Source organism: Kuraishia capsulata, genomic scaffold (assembly GCF_000576695.1).
Source record: "Kuraishia capsulata CBS 1993 genomic scaffold, Kuraishia_capsulata_scaffold_6, whole genome shotgun sequence".
Taxonomy (NCBI): Eukaryota; Fungi; Ascomycota; class Pichiomycetes; order Pichiales; family Pichiaceae; genus Kuraishia; species Kuraishia capsulata.
The window spans coordinates 397,890-424,680 of record NW_019172955.1 but is presented as its reverse complement, the minus strand read 5'-3'; the positions used below and the strand labels follow the sequence as shown (position 1 = coordinate 424,680).

The 26,791-nt window shown below is 46.0% G+C and overlaps 18 protein-coding genes across 18 annotated transcripts; 9 read left to right on the top strand and 9 right to left on the bottom strand.

Annotated features, from left to right (window-relative positions):
* Window positions 1–5: 5 nt before the first annotated feature.
* KUCA_T00004971001 (uncharacterized protein) lies at window positions 6–1,412 on the top strand (the record flags this gene model as incomplete). Its single annotated transcript, XM_022606109.1, has 1 exon — window positions 6–1,412. One exon carries the CDS (start codon window positions 6–8, stop codon window positions 1,410–1,412), a length of 1,407 nt encoding a protein of 468 aa, XP_022460974.1.
* A 572-nt stretch (window positions 1,413–1,984) lies between these two features.
* KUCA_T00004970001 (uncharacterized protein) lies at window positions 1,985–2,416 on the top strand (the record flags this gene model as incomplete). The annotated part of the gene is made up of 1 exon (XM_022606108.1): window positions 1,985–2,416. One exon carries the CDS (start codon window positions 1,985–1,987, stop codon window positions 2,414–2,416), a length of 432 nt encoding a protein of 143 aa, XP_022460973.1.
* Window positions 2,417–2,682: 266 nt separating this feature from the next.
* On the top strand, window positions 2,683–3,054 carry KUCA_T00004969001 (uncharacterized protein; the record flags this gene model as incomplete). Its single annotated transcript, XM_022606106.1, has 1 exon — window positions 2,683–3,054. The coding sequence occupies one exon, from the start codon at window positions 2,683–2,685 to the stop codon at window positions 3,052–3,054; it is 372 nt and encodes a 123-aa protein (XP_022460972.1).
* Window positions 3,055–3,128: 74 nt separating this feature from the next.
* Window positions 3,129–5,231, bottom strand: KUCA_T00004968001 (uncharacterized protein; the record flags this gene model as incomplete). Its single annotated transcript, XM_022606105.1, has 1 exon — window positions 3,129–5,231. One exon carries the CDS (start codon window positions 5,229–5,231, stop codon window positions 3,129–3,131), a length of 2,103 nt encoding a protein of 700 aa, XP_022460971.1.
* Window positions 5,232–6,270: 1,039 nt separating this feature from the next.
* KUCA_T00004967001 (uncharacterized protein) lies at window positions 6,271–7,917 on the top strand (the record flags this gene model as incomplete). The annotated part of the gene is made up of 1 exon (XM_022606104.1): window positions 6,271–7,917. The coding sequence occupies one exon, from the start codon at window positions 6,271–6,273 to the stop codon at window positions 7,915–7,917; it is 1,647 nt and encodes a 548-aa protein (XP_022460970.1).
* Window positions 7,918–8,177: 260 nt separating this feature from the next.
* Window positions 8,178–10,286, bottom strand: KUCA_T00004966001 (uncharacterized protein; the record flags this gene model as incomplete). The annotated part of the gene is made up of 1 exon (XM_022606103.1): window positions 8,178–10,286. The coding sequence occupies one exon, from the start codon at window positions 10,284–10,286 to the stop codon at window positions 8,178–8,180; it is 2,109 nt and encodes a 702-aa protein (XP_022460969.1).
* A 399-nt stretch (window positions 10,287–10,685) lies between these two features.
* Window positions 10,686–11,798, bottom strand: KUCA_T00004965001 (uncharacterized protein; the record flags this gene model as incomplete). The annotated part of the gene is made up of 1 exon (XM_022606102.1): window positions 10,686–11,798. The coding sequence occupies one exon, from the start codon at window positions 11,796–11,798 to the stop codon at window positions 10,686–10,688; it is 1,113 nt and encodes a 370-aa protein (XP_022460968.1).
* A 249-nt stretch (window positions 11,799–12,047) lies between these two features.
* On the bottom strand, window positions 12,048–12,777 carry KUCA_T00004964001 (uncharacterized protein; the record flags this gene model as incomplete). The annotated part of the gene is made up of 2 exons (XM_022606101.1): window positions 12,048–12,575; window positions 12,649–12,777. 2 exons carry the CDS (start codon window positions 12,775–12,777, stop codon window positions 12,048–12,050), a joined length of 657 nt encoding a protein of 218 aa, XP_022460967.1.
* A 231-nt stretch (window positions 12,778–13,008) lies between these two features.
* KUCA_T00004963001 (uncharacterized protein) lies at window positions 13,009–13,740 on the top strand (the record flags this gene model as incomplete). Its single annotated transcript, XM_022606100.1, has 1 exon — window positions 13,009–13,740. One exon carries the CDS (start codon window positions 13,009–13,011, stop codon window positions 13,738–13,740), a length of 732 nt encoding a protein of 243 aa, XP_022460966.1.
* Window positions 13,741–13,839: 99 nt separating this feature from the next.
* KUCA_T00004962001 (uncharacterized protein) lies at window positions 13,840–15,789 on the bottom strand (the record flags this gene model as incomplete). The annotated part of the gene is made up of 1 exon (XM_022606099.1): window positions 13,840–15,789. The coding sequence occupies one exon, from the start codon at window positions 15,787–15,789 to the stop codon at window positions 13,840–13,842; it is 1,950 nt and encodes a 649-aa protein (XP_022460965.1).
* Window positions 15,790–16,047: 258 nt separating this feature from the next.
* KUCA_T00004961001 (uncharacterized protein) lies at window positions 16,048–17,724 on the top strand (the record flags this gene model as incomplete). The annotated part of the gene is made up of 1 exon (XM_022606098.1): window positions 16,048–17,724. One exon carries the CDS (start codon window positions 16,048–16,050, stop codon window positions 17,722–17,724), a length of 1,677 nt encoding a protein of 558 aa, XP_022460964.1.
* A 95-nt stretch (window positions 17,725–17,819) lies between these two features.
* KUCA_T00004960001 (uncharacterized protein) lies at window positions 17,820–18,218 on the bottom strand (the record flags this gene model as incomplete). Its single annotated transcript, XM_022606097.1, has 1 exon — window positions 17,820–18,218. One exon carries the CDS (start codon window positions 18,216–18,218, stop codon window positions 17,820–17,822), a length of 399 nt encoding a protein of 132 aa, XP_022460963.1.
* A 331-nt stretch (window positions 18,219–18,549) lies between these two features.
* On the bottom strand, window positions 18,550–19,500 carry KUCA_T00004959001 (uncharacterized protein; the record flags this gene model as incomplete). The annotated part of the gene is made up of 1 exon (XM_022606095.1): window positions 18,550–19,500. The coding sequence occupies one exon, from the start codon at window positions 19,498–19,500 to the stop codon at window positions 18,550–18,552; it is 951 nt and encodes a 316-aa protein (XP_022460962.1).
* Window positions 19,501–19,873: 373 nt separating this feature from the next.
* On the bottom strand, window positions 19,874–21,352 carry KUCA_T00004958001 (uncharacterized protein; the record flags this gene model as incomplete). Its single annotated transcript, XM_022606094.1, has 1 exon — window positions 19,874–21,352. The coding sequence occupies one exon, from the start codon at window positions 21,350–21,352 to the stop codon at window positions 19,874–19,876; it is 1,479 nt and encodes a 492-aa protein (XP_022460961.1).
* Window positions 21,353–21,985: 633 nt separating this feature from the next.
* KUCA_T00004957001 (uncharacterized protein) lies at window positions 21,986–23,204 on the bottom strand (the record flags this gene model as incomplete). Its single annotated transcript, XM_022606093.1, has 2 exons — window positions 21,986–23,041; window positions 23,178–23,204. 2 exons carry the CDS (start codon window positions 23,202–23,204, stop codon window positions 21,986–21,988), a joined length of 1,083 nt encoding a protein of 360 aa, XP_022460960.1.
* Window positions 23,205–23,499: 295 nt separating this feature from the next.
* On the top strand, window positions 23,500–23,923 carry KUCA_T00004956001 (uncharacterized protein; the record flags this gene model as incomplete). The annotated part of the gene is made up of 2 exons (XM_022606092.1): window positions 23,500–23,569; window positions 23,628–23,923. 2 exons carry the CDS (start codon window positions 23,500–23,502, stop codon window positions 23,921–23,923), a joined length of 366 nt encoding a protein of 121 aa, XP_022460959.1.
* A 347-nt stretch (window positions 23,924–24,270) lies between these two features.
* Window positions 24,271–25,740, top strand: KUCA_T00004955001 (uncharacterized protein; the record flags this gene model as incomplete). The annotated part of the gene is made up of 1 exon (XM_022606091.1): window positions 24,271–25,740. One exon carries the CDS (start codon window positions 24,271–24,273, stop codon window positions 25,738–25,740), a length of 1,470 nt encoding a protein of 489 aa, XP_022460958.1.
* Window positions 25,741–26,174: 434 nt separating this feature from the next.
* Window positions 26,175–26,492, top strand: KUCA_T00004954001 (uncharacterized protein; the record flags this gene model as incomplete). The annotated part of the gene is made up of 1 exon (XM_022606090.1): window positions 26,175–26,492. The coding sequence occupies one exon, from the start codon at window positions 26,175–26,177 to the stop codon at window positions 26,490–26,492; it is 318 nt and encodes a 105-aa protein (XP_022460957.1).
* Between the last annotated feature and the right edge of the window lie 299 nt (window positions 26,493–26,791).

Genomic DNA, 26,791 nt, shown 5'->3' with positions numbered 1-26,791 from the left:
ACAATATGAACTCTTGTCACCACTTCAAATCCAAATTTTCGCCTGTGGGAGCTCAAATCCCTTCGGTGGTGTTTCTGGCTTTCAAAAGGCTGTCTTCAAGTTCTGTTCAGCGGTCTTCCATGTCTTTGCGCTCGATGGAAATTGCCAGGAAACAGCGGCAAATTGACCGGCATATAGAGAAGAACTTTGGTCGCCAATCAGAAGTGGAGTCTGTCCCTGAGTCAGTGAGATCGCCATATCGTCGTTCTACTCCACCTGCAGGCCTTCCTCTGTCCAAGATCCTGTCTGCGAACTCATTTCCGTTGTCTCTCACAGAGTCGTTTGGACATTACATGGCTAGACATGACCTTGACATGTTTCAGACTGATTTACTTTCTACCTTACCTTTTTACGGCCAAGATGCCTCGAAATTTGACAGTTGTGGTCGGACTTCTGAGATCGTCAAGACCGTTATTGATGACTCTGGAAACTACATCAACGAGTTTGTGATGTACCCTCCTGGATATGATCCTGCTTATGACCAAGGCTCAAATTCACGGTACAACCATCTCGTGATGGTGCATGGCTATGGGGCTGGGTTAGGTTTTTTTCTCAAGAATTTTGACCAGATCTCTGCTCCTCAAAACCACAAATCAGAATGGGTTGTTCATGCAATCGACCTACTTGGATACGGTTGTTCTTCTAGGCCTGATTTTCCACACAACGAGCCACTGGAATCCACAAAAGTAGAAGACTGGTTTACCCAGTCGCTCCAGGTCTGGTTTGACAGACGCGGACTTTCGGGTCTGCCAAAGGATAAGGTGATGATGTGTTCTCACTCAATGGGTGCCTATATCACAGCTAAGCTGAACATGAAAAGTCCAAACCTTTTTGGAAAGGTTTTAATGGTTTCTCCTGCCGGTATCAACGAGGTGAATGAGGAGACTGCACCAAAGATCCCCAAATGGTTTGAGCTGCTATGGAACCAAAATGTCTCACCTTTTGCTCTAGTGAGATACACTGGTCCTCTGGGCTCAATTTTTGTGTCTGGGTGGACTTCTCGCAGGTTTTCAATGGATACCATCACCCAGCAGGAACAGGATTTACTCCATAGATACACATATGCAATTTTCAATGCCAAAGGCTCAGGTGAGTACGTGCTCAACTACCTGTTACGTGCGGGTGGAGTGCCTAGACGTCCACTTATTCGGGAGATTTCTAAGCTCAAATGTGACACCGTATGGTTGTATGGTGCAGAAGATTGGATGGATCGTGAGGCCGGCCAGATGTGCAGCGAGTACATAAGCCGTACGGCTACACATACCAGCAGGTATATTGAGCTTGCCAATGCAGGTCACCATCTTTATCTTGATGATGCTGAGAGGTTCAACAGGATAGTTATTGACGAGATGAATAAGATGGAGAATGTTTAAGAGTGAACTATGGAGTGAGTGTGATTTTGAGTCTTTGAGTTGCGTCTTTGACTAGTATGCTTGTCGAATTCAAGCATTCTGGTGTACACATTCAGGAACAGATTCACGGCATTGGTTCATATTCATTGCTGATTTGTTTTTGAACCGGTCAAAATAAGTGAGTGCATCAAGTTCATTCTTCAATTTCACATCTACACTAATCTCGAATTTCTCTGACCTCACGAACTCATGCATACCGAAAGGAAAGAAATCTCAATGCAGACCAAAATTCTGTACTCCCACATATCTAAATAGAATAATGACCATTTTACGAAAGGTATAGAAAGGTATAGAAAGCTCCAGAAAGGATCAGCAATTGTTTACAGCTGTTGCGAACTTATTTTATTCTTTTTCAAGAAAAAAATGCAGTTACTCGAATCATTACAGGCATTGAAATTTTGTCGAGGATCTGTTTCAAATTTACTAGTTCACAAATTACAAAGTTTAACTTTTTGTAGCCTGTTTGCGAATTTCTTAGGCTTCTGTATTGGTAAAGACTCAAAACCTACCAAACTTGGGCTGGGCTGTCATTTATGTCATGCATGCAAAAGATGCGGTCGTACCTGCGCTGGTCCGCAATACGAGCCGCGGCTGGAAGGGATATCATGCACAGAAAGCATACCCACTGCAAAGAACCAAGAGCACCGATTGGCGGTTGGACCATCAATAAGAGCCACATCTCACACACCTTATTCCTTGTTTACCCCTTTTTGGTAATATTCCCGTATCTTACGTCTCCGATCTCTCTTCTCAACGGTGAGTTGAACGATCGGTGCGGAACGGACTCTGAATTCAGGCTGGTTCGCCCGGTCCAAGCGATTGTAGCCGCCAAGAGGTGCAATATACATCGAGTTGGCCTAGTTTGGAGGGCCGGCTATTTGAAACAAAGGACGATGCCTGATGCTGATGTTATCTCATATCGAGAGAGCGTGGGCTGGGCATTTGACCCGAATGGGCACCAGTAAAGTATTACACGATATTCTTATTGCTTTTCATAGATTTCAATTGTGTTGAAACTTATATCATAATGTAAATTATGTTATAGCATGATATGTTATTTCGCAGCCTTGGGTTCCAACGGACTCGAAGTTCATCGACGAAGCGAAAGACTAAGAGCCGAACAGCTGGACAAACAACCTTTCAACAAACCAATCAATTCCCTCCTTGCAGATCAATTCCCTCCTTGCAGATCACTCCCCAACAACAGAGAACGTAAAATCCCTTCGGGAATATGATAACCTTCTTAGCGAGTAGGGCCATTGCTTATAGCTCAAGAGTTGTGTGTTGCTGCTGCAATTTTGGAGCCGCAAGCTGCAGGTCAAACCTTAAAACGCCAGGTTCCCGTTTGCCGGATGAACCCAGTCCGTATAGATGTATAGATATATATACTATACTGACTTCAATTGCTGTCCCTGGATGCCAGACAATTCAGCGACTTTTGGAAATTTCGTCTAGTTTTATTTGGTCAAATGATGGCACTCAGGCCGCCTTAAGACTACGAGATCGAGTTACTGCAATCAAACGTGTAATTAAAGAGCCCGGGATGAGCCCTCTGAGCAATGAGGAAAAAAGAAGTTGCTTCTGCAAGAAAGCACAGAGCTGAAGAAAAACATGATGGAAAAGGTCTCGTAACGGAGAAAAGACTCCTTTGGGTGGTAAAAAACTTGCTAAATGCAATCAACTGTTCTCAGCATACAACTGGTCAATACGGTCCTTGGAATGCTGCAAGATCTTCTTACGCTGCAGTTTTTGAGCACTGGTGACGTATCCATTCTCCGGGGTCCACTCCTCGTCAAGAAGAACACAGCCAAGGATAAGCTCGATACCAGCAAGACCGTGCTGTCTTCCAGTCTCAAGCAGAGACTTGTTGACGGCCTTGCAGAGCTTCTTGTTTGTCACAAGCTCGGCTAAGGACTTGTCTTCAGGATTCTTTATGATGCCAATTTGAACAGCCAAGTCCTTCAACACCTTCTCGTTAGGTACGACAATTCCAACTGGCTTCACCTTGGTTTCGTCGGCATAACAACAAATGTTAGCCACGTGGACGTTTGAACGGTACGTGCTCTCAAGCTTCTCAAGGGCAATGTATTCTCCGTTCTGAGTCTTGATCAGGTTCTTCTTACGGTCGATCAGCTTGAGCTGACCTGATTCAGTCCATTCACCAATGTCGCCGGTGGAGAACCATTCACGGTCGTACGCAAATGCGGCATCAGTCTCCTTCTGGTTGCGATAGTACTCCGAAAACACAGGCAGACCTCTGATCAGCACCTCACCTTGATTGTTCTTGGCAAGGTATCCTGCATCAGGAACATCTACCAGCTTTACGGTGATCGAGCCGAGAAGGGCACCTGCCACATCGTACTCGAAGTGGTCAGGGTCCAGGATGGTACAGTTAGCCACGGTTTCCGTGAGACCATAACCGACAAGCATCGGAGCAATCAAATTGGAAATGAACCTCTGGGTGGCTCCACTGATTGGAGACCCACCGTTGAGCAGCAGCTTAAGGTGACCACCGGTAGCAGCCTTGACCTTCTTGAAAATTAATGTGTCGATCAGCGAAGTACCGGGGATGTGCCAATTTTTCATACCAAGCTTTGCCTTGTATGCAGCCCAGAACACCTTTTGCGTGATCGATGGCGTCTGTTCCACCTTGGCCAAAATACCCTTGCGGACAGACTCCCAAACTGCAGCAACACCAACCATTACAGTTGGCTCAAAGGCACGCATGTCACCAAGACAGTTCTTACACGAGGCATCGGTCAACGTCTTAACAGCTGCATAACCGACACATCCACCCCACCAGAAACCAATAAGCTCAAAAGCAAGCTCAAAGATATGGGCCAAAGGCAAAAATGCAATCACACGGTCGTCGGTGGTAACAGTGCTGCGGTCAATAACCACAGAAATACCGCCCAAGCCTGCCACAATGTTGCGGTGGGTCAAAACAACTCCCTTCGGAGTTCCAGTAGAACCAGAGGTATACATGATGCATGACAAGTTGTCTGCCTTTGGTGGGACCTGAGGAATGTCGCGGTTGGCCTTTCCGAGAGCAATGACGTCATCGTATGAGATAACCTGGATATCTGGACGGGTCTGCTTGATGTTCTCAATGGCAGCAGCAGCTTTGGCATAGTACGCACCATTTGCAATTTTGTCGGCTGGGTCAAGCGGCGATGAGTGGATAATATATCTCACTTTGTCAGCCTTCTTCAGTGGGTTGACCAGCTTCACCAGCAGGTCGTTGTCAGTGAACACGGCAACAGAGCCGGTCTCAACAAGAGAGTGGGTCAGCCCCTCCTCACCAAGCGTATCATAAGCAGTGACAATTGGAATTGCCATGGTCTGAGTGGCAAGATAAGTACGCATCCACTTGGCCGAGGTCGAAGCAAAGATGTGCAGACGTTCCACGTCGCCGGGCAAGACACCCAGCTTTGCAATTCCGCGGCCGTAATCATTCACAAGCTCTTGCAAGTCAGTGAAGGTGATGCTGGAGTAGTCTGAAAGCTCGTAATAGGTCCAGTCCTTGTCTACTTGCTGCATCTGTCCATCAACGAGCTTGGTCACCTTCTTTGTTTCAATATGCACTGCCTTGAGGTCTCTCCAGGCCTGGGCCTTGTGACGGCTATTCATGGCAACACACTCATTGAAGTAGTCAAAAACAGTGGAGCCTTTGATTCCGGCAGGACGCGAAACAGCCCCGTCGGCAACTTTGTAGTTCCGGCGCGGGGCGGTTTCGCCCTGTTTTGCTTCACCAACTGGTACGTTGACTTGGAAGACCATAACGAAAAAACACGCTGTTGGGCTTGTTAAACTTGTTGAACTTGTTGAACTTTTAGTTCAAAAATCGGAGATGTCTAGCGAAATCCTAAACGGCTAGATCAGTGGCAACTCAGGAAAAACCACAAAGGGGCCACAAGCAACACTTTCGGGCTAACAACAAAAGCTTTTGCTAATATTAGAAAAATTGCTGTGCTGCTGGTATATACTTTATACCAAACAAGGCTTGTTAGAAGCGTATATCAAGCCAGAATCAGAGTACTCAACAAAATTCTGCTTTAAACAGATAACAGGAAGGATTAATCAGAGGGCAAAAATCCGTTAAGTGCTCCGAATCGGGCAAAGAGGTTTCGGCGGGGGAAGTTGGGCAGAATTGGTTCTCGCGACACGACTTTCGGCTAGAAGGGAAAGCGTGGGGTCTTTGGGGACGAGTTAGCTAGTGTTTTAAATGGGATTCTGTGTATAATGGTGTCTGCATGTGCGTGCAGAACCTTGTGTTTCGTATTTGACAGTTTTCTGGACTTGATTTGGAACGAGGCGCTTACCAGTCTGTTCTGCCCTTCAGAGAGGGGAGGCCCAACAGATTTGGTCGTGTCGGCAGGGCTAATACTGAAGGCTTTGGCGTCCGAGAAAAGGGGGCAGAAAAACGAGGGAAAAGGGGGGGTTTTATGTTTATCCGGGTGTTTGTAGACTGTACAGCCAATGTATACTATCAAAAATATGCCTGGAACGGCGGGAATGGGAAACCTCTGAAGAATCGCTTTTACTTGGCTCGCTAAAAAGTGACAGCCCAACCGAAGCTCCGAGCTCAACACTTTACCCCAGAAAACAAAACTAGGTAGTGTGCAGACAAGACAATTCAAATAATTGTTTTCTGCACAAAGGTAGTGTACTCACTGTTTGGCAGCCGCAAAGTCGTCCAAACTTTTGTCGTGTCTGTCCAATATTTGCTTACATAAACCACGCGGTCAACGTTTTCCTCAAAAAACCCGTCAACGCCTTCCCTCTTTTCTCCAATCACCAACCCACAACCCACAACGCTATGAGTTTCAACCAAACTCCAACAGTAGTCGTCTTGAGAGAGGGCACTGACACGTCCCAAGGAAGAGGCCAGATCATCTCCAATATCAATGCGTGTATCGCCATCCAGGATACTCTGAGGCCCACGTTGGGTCCTCTTGGATCAGACATTTTGATCGTCTCCTCCAACGGTCGTACCACCATTTCCAACGACGGTGCCACCATCCTGAAATTGCTAGATGTTGTTCATCCCGCAGCCAAGATTTTGGTGGATGTTTCGCGTTCCCAGGATGCTGAGATCGGTGATGGAACCACATCCGTGACTTTGCTCGCGGGCGAGCTGTTGAAGAGCTCTAAAGCTTTCATCGAGGAAGGAATGTCTTCAAATGTGATAGTCAAGGGATATCGTAAGGCATGTCAGCTAGCTGTGGACAGGATCCGCGAACTAGCCATCGACATTGACAGTTCGGACGCGACCAAGTTTCGCGGATTGCTGGAGAAGTGTGCGAAGACCGCCATGTCCTCCAAGCTTATCTACAACAATGCAGACTTTTTCACCAAGATGGTTGTTGATGCTGTGCTTTCTCTGGACCAGAAGGACCTTGATGAGAGTCTGATCGGTATCAAGAAGATCCCTGGAGGTGCCATGCAAGACTCCATTTTCGTGGACGGTGTGGCATTCAAGAAGACGTTTTCGTATGCCGGGTTCGAGCAGCAACCCAAGACTTTCCGCTCCCCAAAAATCGTGTGTTTGAACGTTGAATTGGAGCTCAAGGCAGAGAAAGATAACGCCGAGGTGCGGATCGAGAAGGTTGAAGATTACCAATCCATTGTCAATGCCGAATGGGAAATTATCTTCCAGAAGCTTGAGGCTGTTGTGGCAACTGGGGCTGACATCGTACTTTCCAAGCTTCCTATCGGTGATCTGGCTACCCAGTTTTTTGCTGACCGTGGTCTCTTCTGCGCCGGAAGAGTTGCCTCCGAAGATATGGACAGAGTCATTCAGGCCGTTGGAGGTGCCGTCCAGTCAACGTGTTTGGACATTCTCCCAGAGCACATTGGTACATGTGATCTGTTTGAAGAAGTCCAAGTTGGTAGTGAAAGATATAACCTCTTTAAGGGCTGTCCTGAGGCCAAGACCTGCACTCTTTTGTTGAGAGGTGGTGCCGAACAGGTCATTGCTGAAGTCGAGCGTTCTCTTCACGATGCTATCATGATTGTGAGAAGAGCGGTCAAGAACCACCAAGTCGTTGCCGGTGGAGGGGCCATCGAGATGGAGCTTTCTAAGTACTTGCGTGATCACTCTCATACCATTTCAGGAAAGCAGCAATTGATCATTGCCGCTTTTGCTAAGGCCTTGGAGGTTATACCCAGACAATTATGTGAAAATGCGGGCTTTGATGGTACCGATCTGCTCAACAAGCTGCGTGCTGTTCATGCTAAGGGCGAGACCTGGTACGGAATAGACTTCAAGTCTGAGACTATTGGCGACAATCTGGCCAACTTTGTGTGGGAACCAGCCCTTGTGAAAATTAACGCTTTACAATCTGCCACGGAAGCTTCTACATTGATTTTGTCTGTGGATGAGACCATCACTAACCAGGAGAGTTCTGCTCCTAATGCTGGGATGGCTCCACCTCAGGGACGTGGTATGCCAATGCCGCGTTAAAGGAGCATGGAGACATGGGAGAGAGATAGTGGAAGAGATTTTGAAGAAAGCTAAGAAACAGTCTGAAAATAGAACATGAAGTGGTTGAAGCGATTGAAGGAGATTTTTGAGCTTGAATATGCCTCCAAATGACCATTCTAGTCCCTCCCAGTCAAATTCTGTCACATTCAGCCGAACTCAGCATAATACAGAACTCTGAAAAATCGTAAGTGGTCATTATTAAAGTGTAGAATTATCACCTAAACGTCTTATTTTGGCCGCTACACAGGCCCCCTCCTCAGAAAATCGGTTATGTCCATCTCATCATCATCGTCCTCCTCGGCCTTGCTTTCTGATCGAGCAGTCTTTCCCTCTTGGATATTCGAAAGTTTTGAGTCAGCGGTCAGCCTGTTATGTTGTTGCTGCGACAAGTGCGCCAACCAGGACCCGGTCGGACTAATGGTTGAACCACCTGAGTTCACGGGCGAGACATCACCAGCCCATTGTGCAGAATGCGCAGAGTGCTTGCGCGAACTGCCAGAGAAGCTTCCCTTCAATGATATGCCCAGCCAGCTGAACTTTGAGCTTCTTCTGCGTTGCTGATTCGGCGACTGCGAATCGTCGTTAGCCGTCATCCCCGAGGATTCGGGAGGCGGCGTCGATGGTGGCCCCATCCTCAGAACATCGGCCAGTGAAAATTCGTCTCCTTCAGCGTCTTGGGTGCCAGTACCAGTTCTAGCTTCCCCACATTGCATAGGGTCCACGACCGAAAGTTGGCGGTTTGCACCCGTTGATACAATGGCAGATGCAGACATCGGAACCGCACTTCCGTCTCCCTCAAACTTAAAGTTGCTAAAAGGTTTGATGAAGTCGGGAATTTCCTGAGCATCATCCATTAAATTCAGCTGGAAAACATTCCCGCTGGCATCCGAGAAGTTGGAGACTGTTGCTGGGCGGTTAAGTTTGCCTTTTTGAGAAGGCTCGTTCATTTTGTACAGAGGCAGCCAACTGACCCAGTATCTCCATGGTGCATAATGGCCAGTTCCGTCTCTGTCAATTCTGGAAACAGTCAGTTTCCAAGGAGTTTCTCTTAATAAGAACACAAATGTATCGACTGTACAGTTGAAAGCCTGAAAGAAAGCAGACATTCCTGCTAGCCATGGCATTACATCCTTGACTCCTCCATAGTGCAGTCTGACTCCCTCGTTAATGAAGGGAAAAAGCCATAGAAGAAGATACGCCAATGGGTAAATGAAAACCGCCTTCATCTGCTTCATTATCTGCAGTTTTCGTATCTGAAACATTTCCATCGTTTCTCTGTGCAGACTGCGCTGAATGTCCAGACCAGCTATAGCAGGTGCAGAGGTATCCTGGGGATTCTCTTCACCTGAAGGAGATTGCAACGGAGAATGCAACGGAGACCTTAGAGAAGTCCCCAAAGGAGATCCCAGAGGAGATCTGGCCACATTTCTCGTGATGTCTTCGAGGTTGTTTTCGATATCATCCACTCCCATATTACGCAGTCTGTCCAGGTTCTGCTTGTCGAGATCGGTATCCAGCCCCCTTCCGTACAACTTGGCACTTATCTGGATATCTGGAAACAGCAACATCAAAAGTATCTTTCCAGCTTTATACAGAAACGATTCCCGCAGCATCTGCTTGGCAATATCACGCTGCGTCATGTCGTTCATACTTCCGGAAACACGTGAGTACTCGTGTACCACGTGCCAATAGACGGAAATATAGATAGCAAAGATCAAAACCATTATGCACCATCTGGGAACCCAACTCAGAGCCAGCTGGTAGGCAACCGGGGACGAAGGCAGGTAGCACCATGTGGTCTGTGGGAAGTACGGATCTTCTCTGTTGATAAACGCAAGCGCTGCCAGAAGTGCAGGTAATACCACAGAAACCACATAAACGTAGTATCGTGCTTTGAAAAGCCCCCCCTCAATATTGGTACCATTTGCAACCTTGAAGCTGGGCCAAAAAATCAAAATGAAGATGTGGATTGCAAATGTCAAGATCGCCAAGTCGGCTCCTTCAATTGCAAACGCAGAAAAGAACCCAACCGTGGAACAGAACTGCTCGTTATCGTAAATCTCGGGCCTAGACATCACAGTGGCCGGATAAATTAACAAGATAATCGCCTTGATGAAATCGAACAATATCAGAAACAGAATAAGCTGGTGTCTAAAGACACGCTTTCGAGGATGTATGGCTCCATACATATAGAGACCTATCAGTCCAGCAAATATCGAAACGCTCGATGAGACAATTGCCACAATCCTCATGGTCTTGCTGTCGCTTGCGGAGAATCTTTCTGGAGATGCGAAGTGGTCTCTTTCATAGAGACCTACCCAGTACCCGCCTTCCAGAGGAGGGCCCATGGCTTTTTGTGTGAAAAAATATAAAGACGTGTTTCCTTCGCAATTATACCATCAAACAATAACCGAGCCACAATTTTCGGCCTTGATATGCCACTGTCTCTGCTTGGAGAAATAGCTTAGTCAGTAAATTTGTTGCTATGCAAAACAACCTTTAAAGAGCAAATGGCCGGTTCCAGTCAAAATCAGCGCAGATCTTTGCGCAATTCAAGCCAGGTATATACTAGCGTATAATTAGAAGAGCAAGGGCACGCAAGTCGATGGTTCACCCCTTAGACAACAAGCAAAAAACACCTTATCGCACTCAGGGTTAGGAAGGACATCGGTACTCGTTCAGCCCTTTCCTCATGGGACCCTCAAAAAAACGCGATCACGTGATGAGCAAGATAGCCGCCGCGCGGCTCATGCTGGAGACTCCAAGAAAATCTCTCCCCTTTGGAAGTGGCCGACTGGTTTTTTATTCGTCAGAAAGTGATGGTCCAATGTACCTGAGCCTGGGCTGGAAAATGCAAACACGAACGACTCTGTAGTGTATGCGTAGAACACGCTGGTAGGTGCGGCGTCTGTTAAGCGCTGCAAGAAGCCGACCGCGCCAGCATAGACGATCGGGCTTCTCTCGCCGTTGACCGCGGTAAGCTGGACTTTTTCAAATGCCCCAGAAATTGCCTCCTCTAGAAGGACACAGACCATCTTATCGGAGCGAGAATGGTCCAGGATGTATCGGCAACAATATCGAGCCAAATCTGCCTGGATGATGTCTTCGCCGTTGCCAGAGCACATCACAGAGACGCGGACATCATCATTTGAACAGGCAAAAATAGAGGCACCTACTATAGAAGCACATCCCAATCTTCCTGGATATTTGAGAGTGTTTCCTCCCGAGGAAGAAGCAGCAAACGTATGGCCAGTCCTTGTGAGACAGATTGCACCCACCGTATCATTGATCTCGAAATCGCGAGTTTCAAAATTCGAAAAGTCAATTTCCAGTTTCTCCCGATAATCAAGATACATCTGGAGAGCTTTTGGACTCACCAGGGATCTCTGGGTGCTCTTATCGCCATCGTCCGTTTCCACTACCATCACTGGAGGTGTGAACCCGAGTCTCCTCAGAGCAGCAGGTCTCTCCAGAACAAGCTCTCTATATCGATTGTAGCAGTTTCTTATTGGAGTTTGTGAGCTTTTCTGATTACTCAGCGAAAACTGGGTCGATTTTGAGCCCGAAACCAGTATGCAAGCGTCACACTCAACCTCGCCTTCGTAGTTCAGAGACGATCCAAAACCAGTGTTAGTCAACGGACTCTTCTCAATTATATCGGTGGCTTTCAATAATCTTTCATACTGTGTCCAAATCAGATCATCTTCTGAAACTTTTTTCAAGACGCCTGAGCTCTCGGTCTCTTGGTGACCATATGCCTTTATTGCTCTCTTCATCAGCCGTCTGTATTCATACTCATTCTTTAGCGAGTGTTTTCCCGCACCTATGTGCAATATAATGAGTTCTGGCGAGGATAGCATGTTAAACAGGTCTTTCCCTCGAATAATTCACCAATTCCATCCAAATATTGTTTCTATTGTTCGAAATATAGCTCTCGCAGTTTGAGAGTTTGATCACGTTCTTATCGATGAGGTTTTGAGGTGAAAAGCCTGATGCCGCATTTGGACAGATTATTGCATGAGTTAACCAAAGTACGAAATTTGCAATTTTTCTGATTTTTTGGGAAAAGAAAATCAATAAATGAAGACATTATATATGCTAGACACTTTTCAAATCGCCAAACTTTTAATCTTCTCAAAATATGCATCCAGTCTGGACTTGTCGCTAATCTCGCCCTCAAGAATAGCATACACCTTGGACCAAGCCGTCTCAGAGATTTTCAGGTCAACGTCCATGGCTTCCGCAGACAACGCTTTCGAGGCTTTTTCTGGGTTCGGCGTCACTGCTTCCGCTGCAACAAGACTGGAATTTTCAGCGCCAGCCTCGAGTTTGCCCACCATCACCATGAGACTCAAAGCGTCTTCTCCGTCTGGTACATGGCTTCCTAATGTGGTTGTGTCTGGCAACACCTTGGTCTTCAACATAAGCTTCAATTGAGACTCGTGGATATCTTTAAGCTCTGGTACGCTCTGAACTAGCTGTTTCTTCACGTTATACACCAAATCCTTGGAGCTGGCTGAAACAGTTGCTGTGAATCTGGGGGGTCTGATAGACTTCACCGTCAAGTTGATCGACCTGCCAGATTGGGTATTATCAGGTCTTTTCTGTGCAGGATAGTCATATGGTGATAGCTGGTACTAAAAAAAGATTTTGGTGTTAGGATTTCAAAGGATCAAAAGGAGATATTTTTCCCAACTGAAAATAGCTTACACTGTGTGCAGACTGATTGACAGTCTTTAGCTCCTGGACATAATGGTCCGGGAATTTGATATCCGACTTAGTCACTGAAAGAAGGTACAACAGCTTGATTGCTGCATCTTTCTCGGAAGAGTCACTCATGATTGCTGAGTGTTTGTGTGATTGCAACACTCAGAACCAGCCACCGTTCAACTCACCAGCTGAACTTTTGAACACCAGTCGCCATCTTAGTCGTGTGTGTACACGAAGGTAACCGCACGACTTTATCATTCCATCCGCCAAACCTGTGACACATGTCATCTTTATCATTCTACTCATTGTGAGTGATGAACTTTGCTGGCTTTTCTTGATTGACCGGATTCCTGCCTCATAATGGATGAGTCACCTGACTGCGTGTCCGGGAACAATGATTCCGGAATCGATAAGTCGGCAGCCGCTCCGGACGCGGACATACAGAAGACACTGTTCTTCAACTATCACGAGTACGCGCTCAGTTTGTATCAAGATGTCACAGCATATGGACTTGGTCCATTAATAGAACATCAGAGAAGAATTATAGCGACGCATTTTCCCAATCCGTATGCTGCACCGAATACTGCAGACGCCATGGATACCAGGATCGTGAGGATACCAAGATCTTATGAGGTGGAAGCAGACAGGTACCCCCAATTTTCGACGCTTCTCCCTGGAGATGAGAAGGGTGCCTACACTGATGGTGAAGGAACTAAAGAGTTTAAAATTGTGGGTTGTGTTGAAGGACAGTATTACGGATACACTTCGGTAAGTCCGCTCTCAAGATATCTCACTGCTGACGAATTCTTGCAATTAGTTGAAGATATAAACAAGTTTTTGAAGCAAAGTTTTGACCCTCTTTCATGGAAAACGTTTTTGTGGAACATTTTTGATACTGCCACTTTCTTCGTGTTTTCACACCTGCCTACAAAGTTGCTCTCTCCAGACGTGAATGCAACACTCAGACTGGAAAGGTATGTTGAAGAACAAAACGAAAAGTTTAGACAGAAGCATGTGCCAGTTAAGATAATCAGACCGCGCAAGGGCGGGTATCTCTCGCTGGACTTTCAGATACCGAAGCCTACGCCTTGAAGTGATTAGTATTGGGGGACACTATCAAGATAAGCTGTAATATAGCAAACCATTTTATGAACCTTTTTTGAAGTTTTTGACCGATTTTCTCCTCAATTTTCAACTGAGCCTGCTCTGTATCCTTTTGACCCTTCCGCTCAACCTTCCATTCCAATTCGAAGCCCGAAGACCGACCTTCTTATCAGCATACAATCCCATGGATTCTGCCAACAATCTCCGACGCTCCTCTTCAGAAAGCGCGCGGCGATCGACGTCTGATCCAAAAGCCGAGGTTCTTTTCTGTATCATCTCGTGATACCTCTGTCTTTTATTGGCAACGTACTTCTTGCAGTTGTTGATCTCGTCCTGCGAAACGTGTCCAAACCCGTTGTACTTCTTGAAACACGTTTCCATGAGCGAGTTTGCATCAAGAAGTGTTTTTGGCGTGTTTTGGATCAACTGGAACAGCTCGGCCGTCACCATGTCTGCATCGTCTGAATCATTGCTGTAAATGCTCGAACGACTGGAATGCCTATGGCGACTCTTGGCTGTTTGCGCAGCCGATATCAAGGACGGTTCCAGAATCTTGAAAATTGCCAGACTTATCCTAAACAGGGTCTTTGTATCCTCGTAAAATAGACAGTCCCATACCCTTAATGTGCTTTCTATAGGCAATACCCCGATGAAAATGCTCATGAACCAACTCGTAGTGCAGAATGATAGTGGCGGTAAATCTAATAGAATGTCAGTGTTTTGCTTGTCCTTTATCGTGGAGTTGATGACTGTCCAGACTTGTGGTAGGTACTGTTTGATGCATGTTAGGAGGACACCCTGGTGAACGCTCACACCTTCAAGGTTGATATCGTGGATCCCAGGCAAAAGACGCTCAGTGATGATTACCAGCATCCAAAACGCCTTTTCTTCCTCCATAAATATCAGTAGCAACCCAACGATGAAGTTCATAGATTGGCAATAGCCAATGGCAGGGTTGTGTTGCGAGAAACAGTAGAGCACCCTACGCAATGACTGTATGAGAGGAGACTCGGACTCCTCTACCAGACCAGTTTCCTGGTTAACAGATGTCTTGTTGGTGAAGTAGATGTTATCTGGAAACGTTCTGTGCAAATCTTTCTCGATAGCCTCTGTATTTTCATTCACCAGATTCAACGTCTCTTCTACGAGACGGTCGTACTTTCCCTTGTTTTCCTTCAATTTCTCAGGTCCCTTCGCAAAATAGAACCAAGCATTCCCTCTCCATTCTGCGGGTATTCCCTTTCTAACAAACCTCTTGAGGTCATCAGACTTTGGGGGGAACCGAGACGGCGCCTTGAAAGATGCTCCTGAAGAATGGCCAGATAAACCACTCTTATTCATAAACTTCTCCCACTTCATCTTCCTGCGTACCACATAAACCGAATATTCCTTCCACCAAGCATTATACTTGGATTCCGATATGTGGTTGCTTGTTTTCTTGAAGCCGTATCTATCTCTATCACTGGTCAGGAAGGATGTTCTCTTGAGCTGCCCAGTGTTTTTCACCGAAGGCAGGTGAGATGCTGAACTGCTTTTCAGATCTGACTCAATATTGCTTCGAATCCTCTCGGCCGAATTTCGCGATGTTCTCGTAGACATCAGAGACTCTGTTCTCTTCGGTATGGCCTTGGTGGAACCTAATCTCGCATCGTCAGGTTCTTCTCCGCGCTTCGAAACTACCAAAAACGGTTCCTCTTGAACAGGTTCTTCCCTCTTGGATTCGTCTTCCCGCGGGGGACTTCCGTTGGAAGTGTAGAAATCCAGGAAACTGTAGGTGGACTCTGAGGGCTCCCTGGAATGGCCAGCGCCAATCTTTCTTCCACTGGGTGGTTCGTCAGAAACAACGCTCACAGATCCGAGATTCACATTGCTGAACTCGCTGTCTCTGGAGTCGCCATTTCTCACATCTCCATTTTTTATTGTAGCCACCCTGGCACTAGCCGCACCATCCACCGGCTTCGCACTTCCAGCTAGGCCCTCACGATCACCTTCTAAAGAAGACGCTATTGCTCCCCCGAAACCAACGGAGCCTTGCATGATTCCAATTCAGACTCTCCCCAATTCAGTTCATGCAACCCGCCAGGTGTTGTATACGCACTTATGGCTCTAAACATCAGTCTCTTATTCGCCAAACGTCACCGCGCTCTTGTCTGAGGGTGGGTCTAATGACCCGTGTTTCAGATGGCAGACAGAGTGATAAAGACCGTTGTGACGTAACAAGGGTAGACTTGCTGAATGGAGCGACTACGACATCTTGCTGGGTTTTATTTGCAAGTGCGCCTTCAGTTTTCTTGGATGCAGGAGGATTTGCACAGTCGAAACGTTCTCTGGCGATATCCAGAGGTGTCCAGTGTGGATTATCCCAGTTGCTCGCTAAGTAAGCTCAACGAGGGGCTCTTGGTGCTTGCACAAGGTGTATCTGTAAAGCTGCAAGACTCAGTCAAGGCTTACTATCGCGGACATTGTTATAATGAGGAGCCAGTCTGTACATCCAATAACCAAGTCTTCATGAAATATGGCGCGCAAATTTTGCCAATAAGCAGTTACTCTTGGAACCTATACCTGGATGTTCAATCTGGTTCAAACACCTTCAAATCTTCGGGATACCCAATAATATACACAGTGAGTACTGCTACGGTGATTGTTTGTTTTATTGCGGTAACTATGTTTACAAAGCAGTATTTGAGGAGCCAGAGACCTTCTTATCTGCTGAAACTGTCCACCCTGCTATCTGCGGGGCAGATGCTGGTGATGTATATCCATTCAATGGTTCAGCTTAAGAAGCAAAACCGTAAGGGTCGGTTTTCTGCGAATCGATTGGTCCAAAGTTTGTTATCATCGAATGCCATAAACGGACTATATCTTGTGGATCTGGCGTTGCTCCAAATTTCACAGGCACAGATCATCACCAGGCTCTTTCCCAGGAGAAAGGAGAAGAGAGTGATTTTTGCGGTCGGAGTCTGTCTCTCTGTTATATCGCAGATCCTATGGGGACTATCTACATTCTTGTCGTCTTCGAGCGATATCTATTCTTCCGGTGAGTCTGTCGTTGATTATGACGACATAGCCATTCTGCCAGCATTCACCTACCTGCTGAGGATCTCCCAATCAGTGATGTATTCGTGTCTGGTGATAGTGTACTGTGCTTCCAGAAGGAGGTTGATTTTCAAAAAGGAGCTGGTTCTCCTTACGTTGTGCTTGCTGTTGAGTATCAATCTATCCATTGCCTTCTTCATCGCTGACGTCTCCAACATGTGGGTCTCCGAACTCAGTGAGGTTTTCGATCTCACCTGTTACGTGATTGCAAACTTTCTGACATGGGAATGGATCAACCGTGTTAATCAGTTTGAGCGTATGAGACACAAAGAAGGCGTTCTGGGTAGACCCTTCTACGAGGAGGATGAAGCGATGGATGGGGAAAATGGCCATATTTCTCAGTACACATTTCAGGAACAGCAGAGCTCCAGTAGCGACCCTTATCAGGGAGCCACTGATATTCTCAGTCCGAATTCGAAAAACAAATCCATTGAGCGTAAGGCCGCAAGCATTGGCGTTTTCAATACGGTGTTTAATGCGAAGAACAGTGTTACTAGCGCACTAGAAACAACGGTGACCAAGATTTTGAGCTACACAGATAAAATGCTCCTGAGGTCTAGTTCTGCCTTAAGCAACAGATTTGTGGGCATTTCCGATGATTCTGGAGGTGAACAGAGCAGAGTCAACAGACATGGCACGGACGTGTTTGTATATGCTCCCAAAGCTGTTGCTATTTCTTCTCAAGAGGGCTCTTCGACTGCAAGCCATGCTCCAGAAAATCAAGCTGCTTCTGTCCAGTCGCAGGATGATGAAATCACTGCCTCTGATGACTCCATCTGGAGACATGTAGCACGAGTCAATGGAGAAGAGTTTGACTATGAGGAAGAGGTGTATGATTTGGACTCCTCTATCGATTCTCAGAGAGTGCCAAATTGAAACTAACGAATAACGATTAATGAGTAAACAATTATTATAATAATCATAATGCAATGGACTAATATACACGTATGAACTGTAAGCGCCAACATACCCTACTGCTGTTGAGCCAGTGTCAATACTCTCTCACAAAACTCCTCAATCAACTCATTTTGCTCCACTCCGTTTTTTCGTAATCCTGCCAATTTCTTATTGGCTATATCCAGTCTTCCTTCTCTCGTAATTTCTCCCGTTAATCTGGTATCACTCAAAATTTCAAACAGGGTCAGTAGATGGAACTGAAGCGAAGGCTCCTTCAGCAGAGACTTCATCTGGGGATCTTCCAGTATCGCGCACAAATCTTTATCCATGGTAATTTCGGAAACAAGCTGGTTAGTCTCCGTAGTTTCAGAGGCACCAAAAGTATCAGAGACTTGTTTTTCTTCGTCCTTCTGCTTGTGAGTTTCTGATTTGAAGCATTTCAAGGAACAGCTATTGGGGTTAGTAGCTTGCATTGTCGAGTATGAGACTCATATTATCTGCATCAACACTCACTATTTCGTGCCACATTTAGGACAGACATACTTGGACACTTCTTCAAGACATATTTGACATAATTTATTCTTATTCATTGCGTGTGAGTTGAGTTTCGTCAATGTTAACAGGTCCCCCGTGGGTAGCCATGCCTTATCAGACGGGTTGAAAAATTCGGGCTGGAGATGAGATGAGCAACCGAGCCTCATTAAGCGAAAATCTAATGGGTGCCACTAGTTATGGCCAATTCAACCAATTTCGAATATTTTGCTCAATTCTTGCTGTAAATGGCTAGCTATGAGTCTAATTTGACTATTTATCAATTCCTTCCTTGATCCACGTCGAGACCACATGCACAAACTCATCAGGCTTTTCGGTCACCACCCAATGACCGGAGTTCATGGAGACGAAATCATAGTTCGGGAAGTGTTGCTTGATCATGGGAATTTCTTCCTCAGAAACAAATGGCGAATGGTCTGCCTTGATAAAAAGAGATCTCTTCTCAAAAGTATCGTCATCCGAAAACGGCCAGCCCCTGATATCCACCATATGGTCGTAGATGGTATCCAGAGGGATCTTGGACTTTAGTACCAGGGCATGAGGATCGTTGGGGTGAGTCTGCAGAACATGTTGATCTCTGATGATATTAGACAGTAAAAACTTCCTCACCAAAGCATTGCTCTCATATTTTGCAAGCTCATCATCTGCCTGCTTTATAGTTGTAAAGGCAAACGGTGTGGTTCTGGTGGTGATATAATCCAGTATCTGGGCATACTCACTGAAATCCATGAACTCGCGCTCTGCCCTGTCGTTTCGACAGGGAACATTATCAATAGATATAAGCATTGAGGTGAGATCAGGCCTTCTTAAAGCAACTGCCATTGCGCATTTGGCACCCATCGAGTGACCCATCATGATGGCCTTCTCCAACCCATGTTCCTCGCAGAACCGTTCCACATCAGCAGCCATGGCTGGGTAATCGTGTCTCTTTGTATGAGGCGATATGCCGTGGTTTCTCAAATCCAAGCAATAGACGTCATTTCCCAATATCTTAGCCAATTTCCTGGATGCGGTTCTGTTGTTTGTCTTATGCCCATATAGCCCGTGAAGAAAGACTATTGGTGGTGCCGATGGATCGCGAAGTGGAGGCTCGTATTTGTCGAATTCCAGCGGGACAGTCTGAATCTGACTGCTAAATTGTCGAAGCAAGCATATTTTAAAGTTGCTGTGCGTTCTTGTTATTGCCCTTATCGAGATCATCATCTTGATCTTCTTCCTTATTTAACACCCGGGAAACAGTCTGCGAAGTGTCTGTCTGATATAAGCGGCCGGTGCCGACGCCGCACGACGCTAGGCTAACTGGGGTTACGGAGGCTGTTACGAGTTTTTGGGCAAACTGTTGGGTAATTTTTGATTTCGTTATTATGTACAAAAAGCCACGAGTGTCAGATATGAAGTTTTTATGGGATCATTTGGGAATATTTTGATGTCAATGAGGGGTCAGCAATTAGATGCTCGTCCCAGCCACCACCAGCCGGTACCCATTTGAACTATACCCTGTGATATGGTTTAGCCCATTCCTTAGACCTTAATAACCATTCTGAATGTACTGGTAAGGCTGTGTGAATCATTTGCTTCATTCCTGTATATCTTTGGACGTGATTGGCTCACTTGGCTCGATTGTCTTGATCTTCTCGCTCGAACCAGCCTCGTCCTCTTTACTTGCTCTCAAGGCCTCAAAGGCAAGTCCAATATGGTGCAATGTCGACTCCATCTTGAGCCTTACGGCCTGAGATTTTGCCTCCTTCAACAGTTTCTCTGCACTGCCAAGCTGTCCTCTGGCCAATGCAATATTTCCCAGCTGTAATTTGGCCTCGGCCTGGATAATCTCGTCCAAACCACCGTACTTCAAAATGTCATGGATCAGAGATTCGGAAACCTCCTGTTGTTTCTGGGACAAACTCTCTACTGTTTCAGACAGTTCGGAGCTTTTGGTAGCAATGACCTCGGCCTTCTGCTTCAGCAATAACGACCAAGTGAAAAGTCCGGCAGCCAGGTTCAATTGGGCAATCAAGATCTGCGTATCCATAGTGCGCGATAGTGCCATCCATTCGATCGTCTTCACCGCAGATGTAAAGTATTTGTCGTAGTCATTGGTCAAGATACACAGTCTCTCGTATTGCAGGCGACACATGAAGAAGGTATCACGAAACGGCATCCAGGGCTCGGTGAATAGAACAGATTTGGCAGAGTCCATTTTACCCGAATAGGAGATTCCACTATTCTGAATTAAGATGGAGGGCTTATCGTTGTACGCTTTTATGGAGTCCGACTTATCGTACACATGAAACGGCTCCGTGATCCAGTGCATCTCCTTGTCCATCTGGGGTCTCATCACCTCAAACAGAGGTGGGAATCTCGTTACCAGCATCTCAGCTAGAATAAGGTGCTTCAAAAGAATCTCCAATGCCACGTCTGGACGACAAGTCTCTCCTAGCAGAAACACCACTCTTAGATCTTTCTCCATGTAGTGTCTGATGAGCTCTTCGTCTTCATCCGCGCTATCTTTCACGAACCCATATATCCTATCAAAATAGCGATCTGCTATTTGGTTCAAAACAGCAACGCATCTCGCGGTATCTGAGGTCTTCTGGTACATCTCCATGAGCTTGAGCTCAACACCTGTGTACTCATCAGAACATTTGTCCATTTCAAATTCTTCCATTTCTTCCAACGCTTGGATATACAGACCCGCTGCTTTCGCATAGTTGTGATTTTCCTTGTCACTTTCAGCCCACAACGCCAGTCTTAGCGTTTTGGCAACCGGAGATGGAAACGTGTGCTTCGGCCAGAACAGCTCATAAGCCAGATATACGCTTCCAACAAGCAATCCCACTAGAACAAACCTATTCTTGTGTTCTCTGGCTGGTTTCTTGTAATAATGGGCCAATTGCGGGTCCATCTGGGGAGGAGGTGCTCGGTTTTGGAAGTAGTTGAGAGTGGGTTCCTTCGAGGGATCCAATGGGCTTCCCGGGGCTGAATAAGGCCGCACTGTTGGCATTATCACCCTCGGTGCCCGTAATATAGTCCTTCCAATAATTCTGCTAAGTATCATTGAAGTTGAGAAGTAAGGAAGTATTGAGTGAGTGGTTCAAGCGGGTGACGGTTTAGGTATTTGGAAACCCTGTAGACGTCATGATCGGTAGTGAGTTATCCAATTTGGCCTAACCCGGCTCGGCACTTTACATAGAGAATGGAGTAAATAACGAGCCCAATTGGTGCTGACTATTTAATATCAAGACAATTATGGTGTGGGAGAATGTTATTTGTTCAAAATTTTCTCTTATTATTATCTTTTGAAAACTCAGTCTTGGAAAGAACGGAAGTAAAACTTTGCTTGGTTCAGCTTCACGTGATTTTTCACTTTTCTCAAATTTCTTGGAAATCCTGCATTACTGAATAGAGTGATGATACCATGGGTAAAGTCGAAATTTATGATATTTTCTGATTCTAAAAACAATTTAAAACAACCTAAACAAATAGCAAGCCTTCCTCAGCAATCTCCCTGGAATTATCAGTCACCCTAATCTCATACCAGATACCTATACTCACTCAGCTCAACTGCACCCTCACAGAGAGTCCAGCTTCTCAGTCAGCCTCATGTTGATACACATATATTCACAAACAAAAACGCGCGGTGCCCACAAACAAGTAGAAACAAAACTGTTCGGCCAATCTGAACTACTCTTCAAACTTCGGTCTTTGGCTTTTTTTCGTCTTTCACCTTGACCTTATCGTGAGATCCCGATAGCAGCTCCGAGATGGTTCGTTTTTGTGGGGATGGAGTCAATGGAGTTGCCGATTCTCGCGGTGTGTGGAGAAACCTATGACTTGGAGACTCTGGACCAGCTGATAGGATTGAGCTATCACAGGCCTCTTCTTCACTAGGTTCTTCGGATATATGGTGCTCTTTTGTTTTCACCTTCACCCAATTCATAATTGAACCCTTCTTTATGGGCCGATCGGTTGGTCTCTTGGGCGCTCTTTGGATGAGGTGCTCTCCTTCGTTCCTCACATTGCCTACGTCTCTGGAGACTTCAAACCACTCCAAATCGTCCTTATCGTATGGCTGTAAACACGACATCAACTTATCGTCCCAGTCATGCTTTGGGTCTAGCCACAGATCAAACTCCTTGGTCCCCGGTTCCAAAACCCTTGGCATTCGATGATGAAGCCACTCCAATTGTTGGGGAGCCGGTCCCGTTACAATGGAAAAACTATATATGACGTGGGTGGTTTCCTCGTCTGAGAAAATGGACTTGTCCCATAATCCAGCCAGGAACATGAGTTTTGAGTCTTTGCGCTTTATGAAATAGGGAATCTTGGTGATCGCCTTGGATGTCTCGCTCTTCTTGTTCAACCACTCGTAATACCCCAGCATAGGTACCACACAGCGTGTTCGTGACCGTACCATCTTCCAAACACGATGACCGTCCTTTATCGACTCCGCCTTTGCGTTGAATGTTTTGAACGGCGAATAATCACTGATTCGCTTGGTCCAGAACGGAATCATGCCCCATTTCATATAACGAATCACCCGCGTAGAAGCATCGCCATCAGCCTCATCTTCAACAAATTTATTGTCTGGAGAATCGTTCCGTCTCTGGCAATTGCTATGCGAGTAATACACTGGAGCATACTGTGCTGGTCCAATGTTGAACCTGGGTTGCGCCATTTCGGAGTCATGCATCTCGTCAACCGCCAGATTTTGCTCGCCAAAATACTGAGGAAGATCATTGGGATCCTAGAATAGAGTTAGCATCACAAAAGTCAACGTTTTGCACACTTTCGCCCTCAGAAGCTGCTGCTTCCACGAGCATTTTGAAGCAATGCGGTTGCTACTCAGCCCAAAGAGTGATTGACTAATCACAGATACTCACCACAGCCATAGCGTACCTTCCACACATTTCAACTCGCCTGAGGTCTATTTTTTGACAATAAGACAAGCACTAACAACCTCAGAGAAACACCGAACTAAATGCCCAGGACGAGGTTCTAGCCTCCTTTTATTCGGGCCGGTATTGCATTGAACCTATGACGTATGTTGCGGCGGCTCGCGTCAGAGGTCGTGTGGGGGTCAGGCGAAGAGCCGATTTTTTTAAGGGAAATTAATTTAAATTTTCTCTGCACTATCAGCAAGCACCGAGTTCAGGTTAACAATAGTCCCATTGTTTTTAACAAAGTTCATACTTTTAACCAAGGATGTCTGAATTAGATCCAACGATAAACCCTCTTGCTCCCAAAGATGTGTCCATGGGCAACAGAGTCAGCGGTAAGTCGCACGCATGTGCAATGAGCTCACGGATCGCAGACCACTAACTTCAGTGCAGGAAAGGACTGGAAATTACAGAAGAAGGCTTTCAGGGTCAAGAGTCTTGGTGTCAAGAACAACTGGAAGAAGAAGCAGGAACTAAGGCTCAAGGAGGAGGCATTTAAGGCCAAGCTCAAGGAGATGAAGGAGGAGAAGGAGTCGGAGAGAAAAGCACACGCTGAGGAGATCAAAAGGCGAAGAGAAGCAAAGGAGGAGAAAGAGAGATACGAGAAACTTGCTACCAAGATGCACGCCAAAAAAGTGGAGAGATTGAGAAGGAGAGAGAAGAGAAACAAGATGTTGAAAGAGCGTTAGAGAGGAAGAGCATGTGCTCTCTCTATCTTTGTCAAATGATAGATGTCAAATTTCAAAAAACACCCATTCACGTGGTTGCTCCTATTTGAATTCGTAGCGTATAGTTTGTCATCGTACGGCTGAAGTAGCAATTGATTATCTTGAAAAGTTCCGGCTGAACTTGCTATCTACGATATATCACGTGATCGGGGTTTTTTCGCGATCCAGATCAAGACGCGACTTCGCTCTTGTTTTTCAATCATCAATACTACGTCACCAAAAGAGTCAAAACCCTGGGAAGTCCTAGTATTTTTTTCTAAGTTTGCTGAAATTGCTAATATTGGCGCTCTTGCTATATTTTTTTTCCTATGAGTGGACCAGAATGTGCCACCCTTCTTGGCTCATCAATACTAAGCACAAGGGACATCAACGGATTACAGGGCATAGATGCGGTTGAGCTCAGAACAGCGTTGAGCGAAATGCACAAGCTCAAGTCACAATCGTTAATCGAGGGTGCTGAAGAGTATAAGGAGGATTACTTGTCGTCTTCTGGAGATGTGAAGATGATGTTGTCACAGGTGTTGGATGAAAGACTGCGCCGAATACTAGATGGTTCTATGAGAGGCAGTTACACTGGGGTTAAATTCTCTGAGGACCTTGCTCAGGATTTGAAACAGAATTCTGACTCACTGAGCTATATCAAGCTGAGGGTAATTATAGAGAGGGCGATTGCAGATGTACACAGCATTCTACAGAGGAACGGCGCGGAACTGCTTTCTCCTCATGAACTGTTGAAATTGAAGCAGGAGAAACTCAGAATAGAGGGATTGATATCATGTGCAGAAGATCTAGACCATACCGAACTTTACAGATCGTTGAACGAGGTGAACGAGCGATTGACTAATCACAATCTGCTATCTACCTCTATGGGACAACTGAGTGATCCGTTGTTTGACGGGACTACAGAGACTGTTCGCGGCACAATCAGATTCGACAATGCAGAATCGCATACCACATCAAGGAGCTCAGTCAGTGCAGGAAACTGGGACACCCAAGAGACCAACCGGGCCCTCGAAGACCTCTTGTCGTTGGTGATGTCGCTTTCCATCCAGAAGAACATTGAATTATCGCAACCAGATCCGGAGATTCTTGGGTCATTATCAGGGAAGATCAACTGGGCCACCAACTGTGTTGACGAAATCATGAGGTCCGATTTGCAATTTTCGCCTTCATCCGATCAGGCACCAAGGAGGTTGAAATCTGTCAGGAACGCATACAGCGACAGTGAGGAGCTGCTGAAACTTCGTACGGCTGTCAAGGACCTCAACTTTTCGCAGAAGTATCTTGGGAGACAGTTCGAGGATGAAAGAGCACAATATCACCAGACGATCTCGACTCTGAGAAAGAATTTGCAGGGAGCACAGAACTTGCTGGTGAAGTCCAACTCGGATCTCACTCAGCAGGCCAACCAGGTATTGAACATGGAGCTCAAGCTGAATGAGGTGGAATCGCAGTTGATGTCGAAGAAGTCTGAGCTTTTGCAGCTGACGAAGGAGGTCAACCTTTTGAGAGTTGATTCCCTGGGCACCTTCAATGCCAAGGCACTTTCTCCGCAACAAGGACCGACGACTCCCACGTTGCCAAACTTTGATTCGCCCAATTCTCCAAATAAGAGCAATGTGAGTGTGTCTATCCTCAAGGCTGAGTTCAAAAAACTGGTCACCAAGATCAACGAGAAGTATGAGAGTGATCTTAACGCAGAGCGTACCGAGAGAATGAGGCTTCAGGAATTGGTGAAAATGTACGAGAAAGGAGGCCATTCTCCGAGACAGAAATAGACTGAAAGCAGGTTGATGAGATTGGCTGGGAGATTTCAATCTGAGATTGGCTGGGAGATTTCAATCTGAGATCACCAATGGGAGATCGCCAGTGTTAACAATCCGAATATCATTAGTACTATATATGAATATAACGGTTTGCATGAAATATGCGGGCGATTTATCGGAGCTCTTTAAGGTCGTGCGGCTCAGATTACGCTCAATCAGCTGGGGGCAGTTGATGAGCAGAGTCTCAGATTCTCGAAGTTTAGCAAAGGATGATTCCTGGCCTGGCTTGATCTACCATATTCGAACGCGAATCTATAATAATCGGTTCTAGCTCTGGCTGGATTTATATATGCCATTGTGCTGATTTCTGAGCCTTTTTCCGCATTGATTAGGACTATCTGACGGTTTGGTGATTACCTAGCTAAAAGCCTTACCTCACTGGTCAAATGACGAAGATAACGGCACTTTTCTTTGGACCAGCCAAGGATTTCACACAAGGCGAAGAGGAGACGACCTTGGAGTTTCAAGAGACTTCTGTGAGTCTGGATAATGTGCTGGTGGCATTGAGTCACAAATACGGAGAAAAGTTCGCGGAGTACATCTACAACTCCTGTGGGATTGCCGTCAATCTGGAATACGTTTCCTTGCAAATAGATCAGGAGAAGAGTACCTTCCTAGAAATTCTGCAAAACGAGTCTCTAAAGCAAATTACATTGGTGGAAGGCGACGAATTGACAGTAATACCGCCTGTTTCGTCTGGTTAAGGGCAAAATGTCCACATAGTTCACCCACAGGGCCCACACCTGCTCATTTCTTTGGTGCTGTTGGATAAGCAGTACACTCCGCAGATTCACAACAAATTCGACATGGCCATCAATTCACAGTCATCTCCAATCGCCGAAAACCACCTACTCATATTTAGCCACCTTCTAATTCAAACCAAATTCAGTATCAATTGCTTCTAGAAGAATCCCACAAGGTCGTGCAAACGCTAACCCGATAGCAAACTCGAGCCCCACACACTGTGGGCCTGACAGTTTCACCGAGGCTGTTAAACGACACA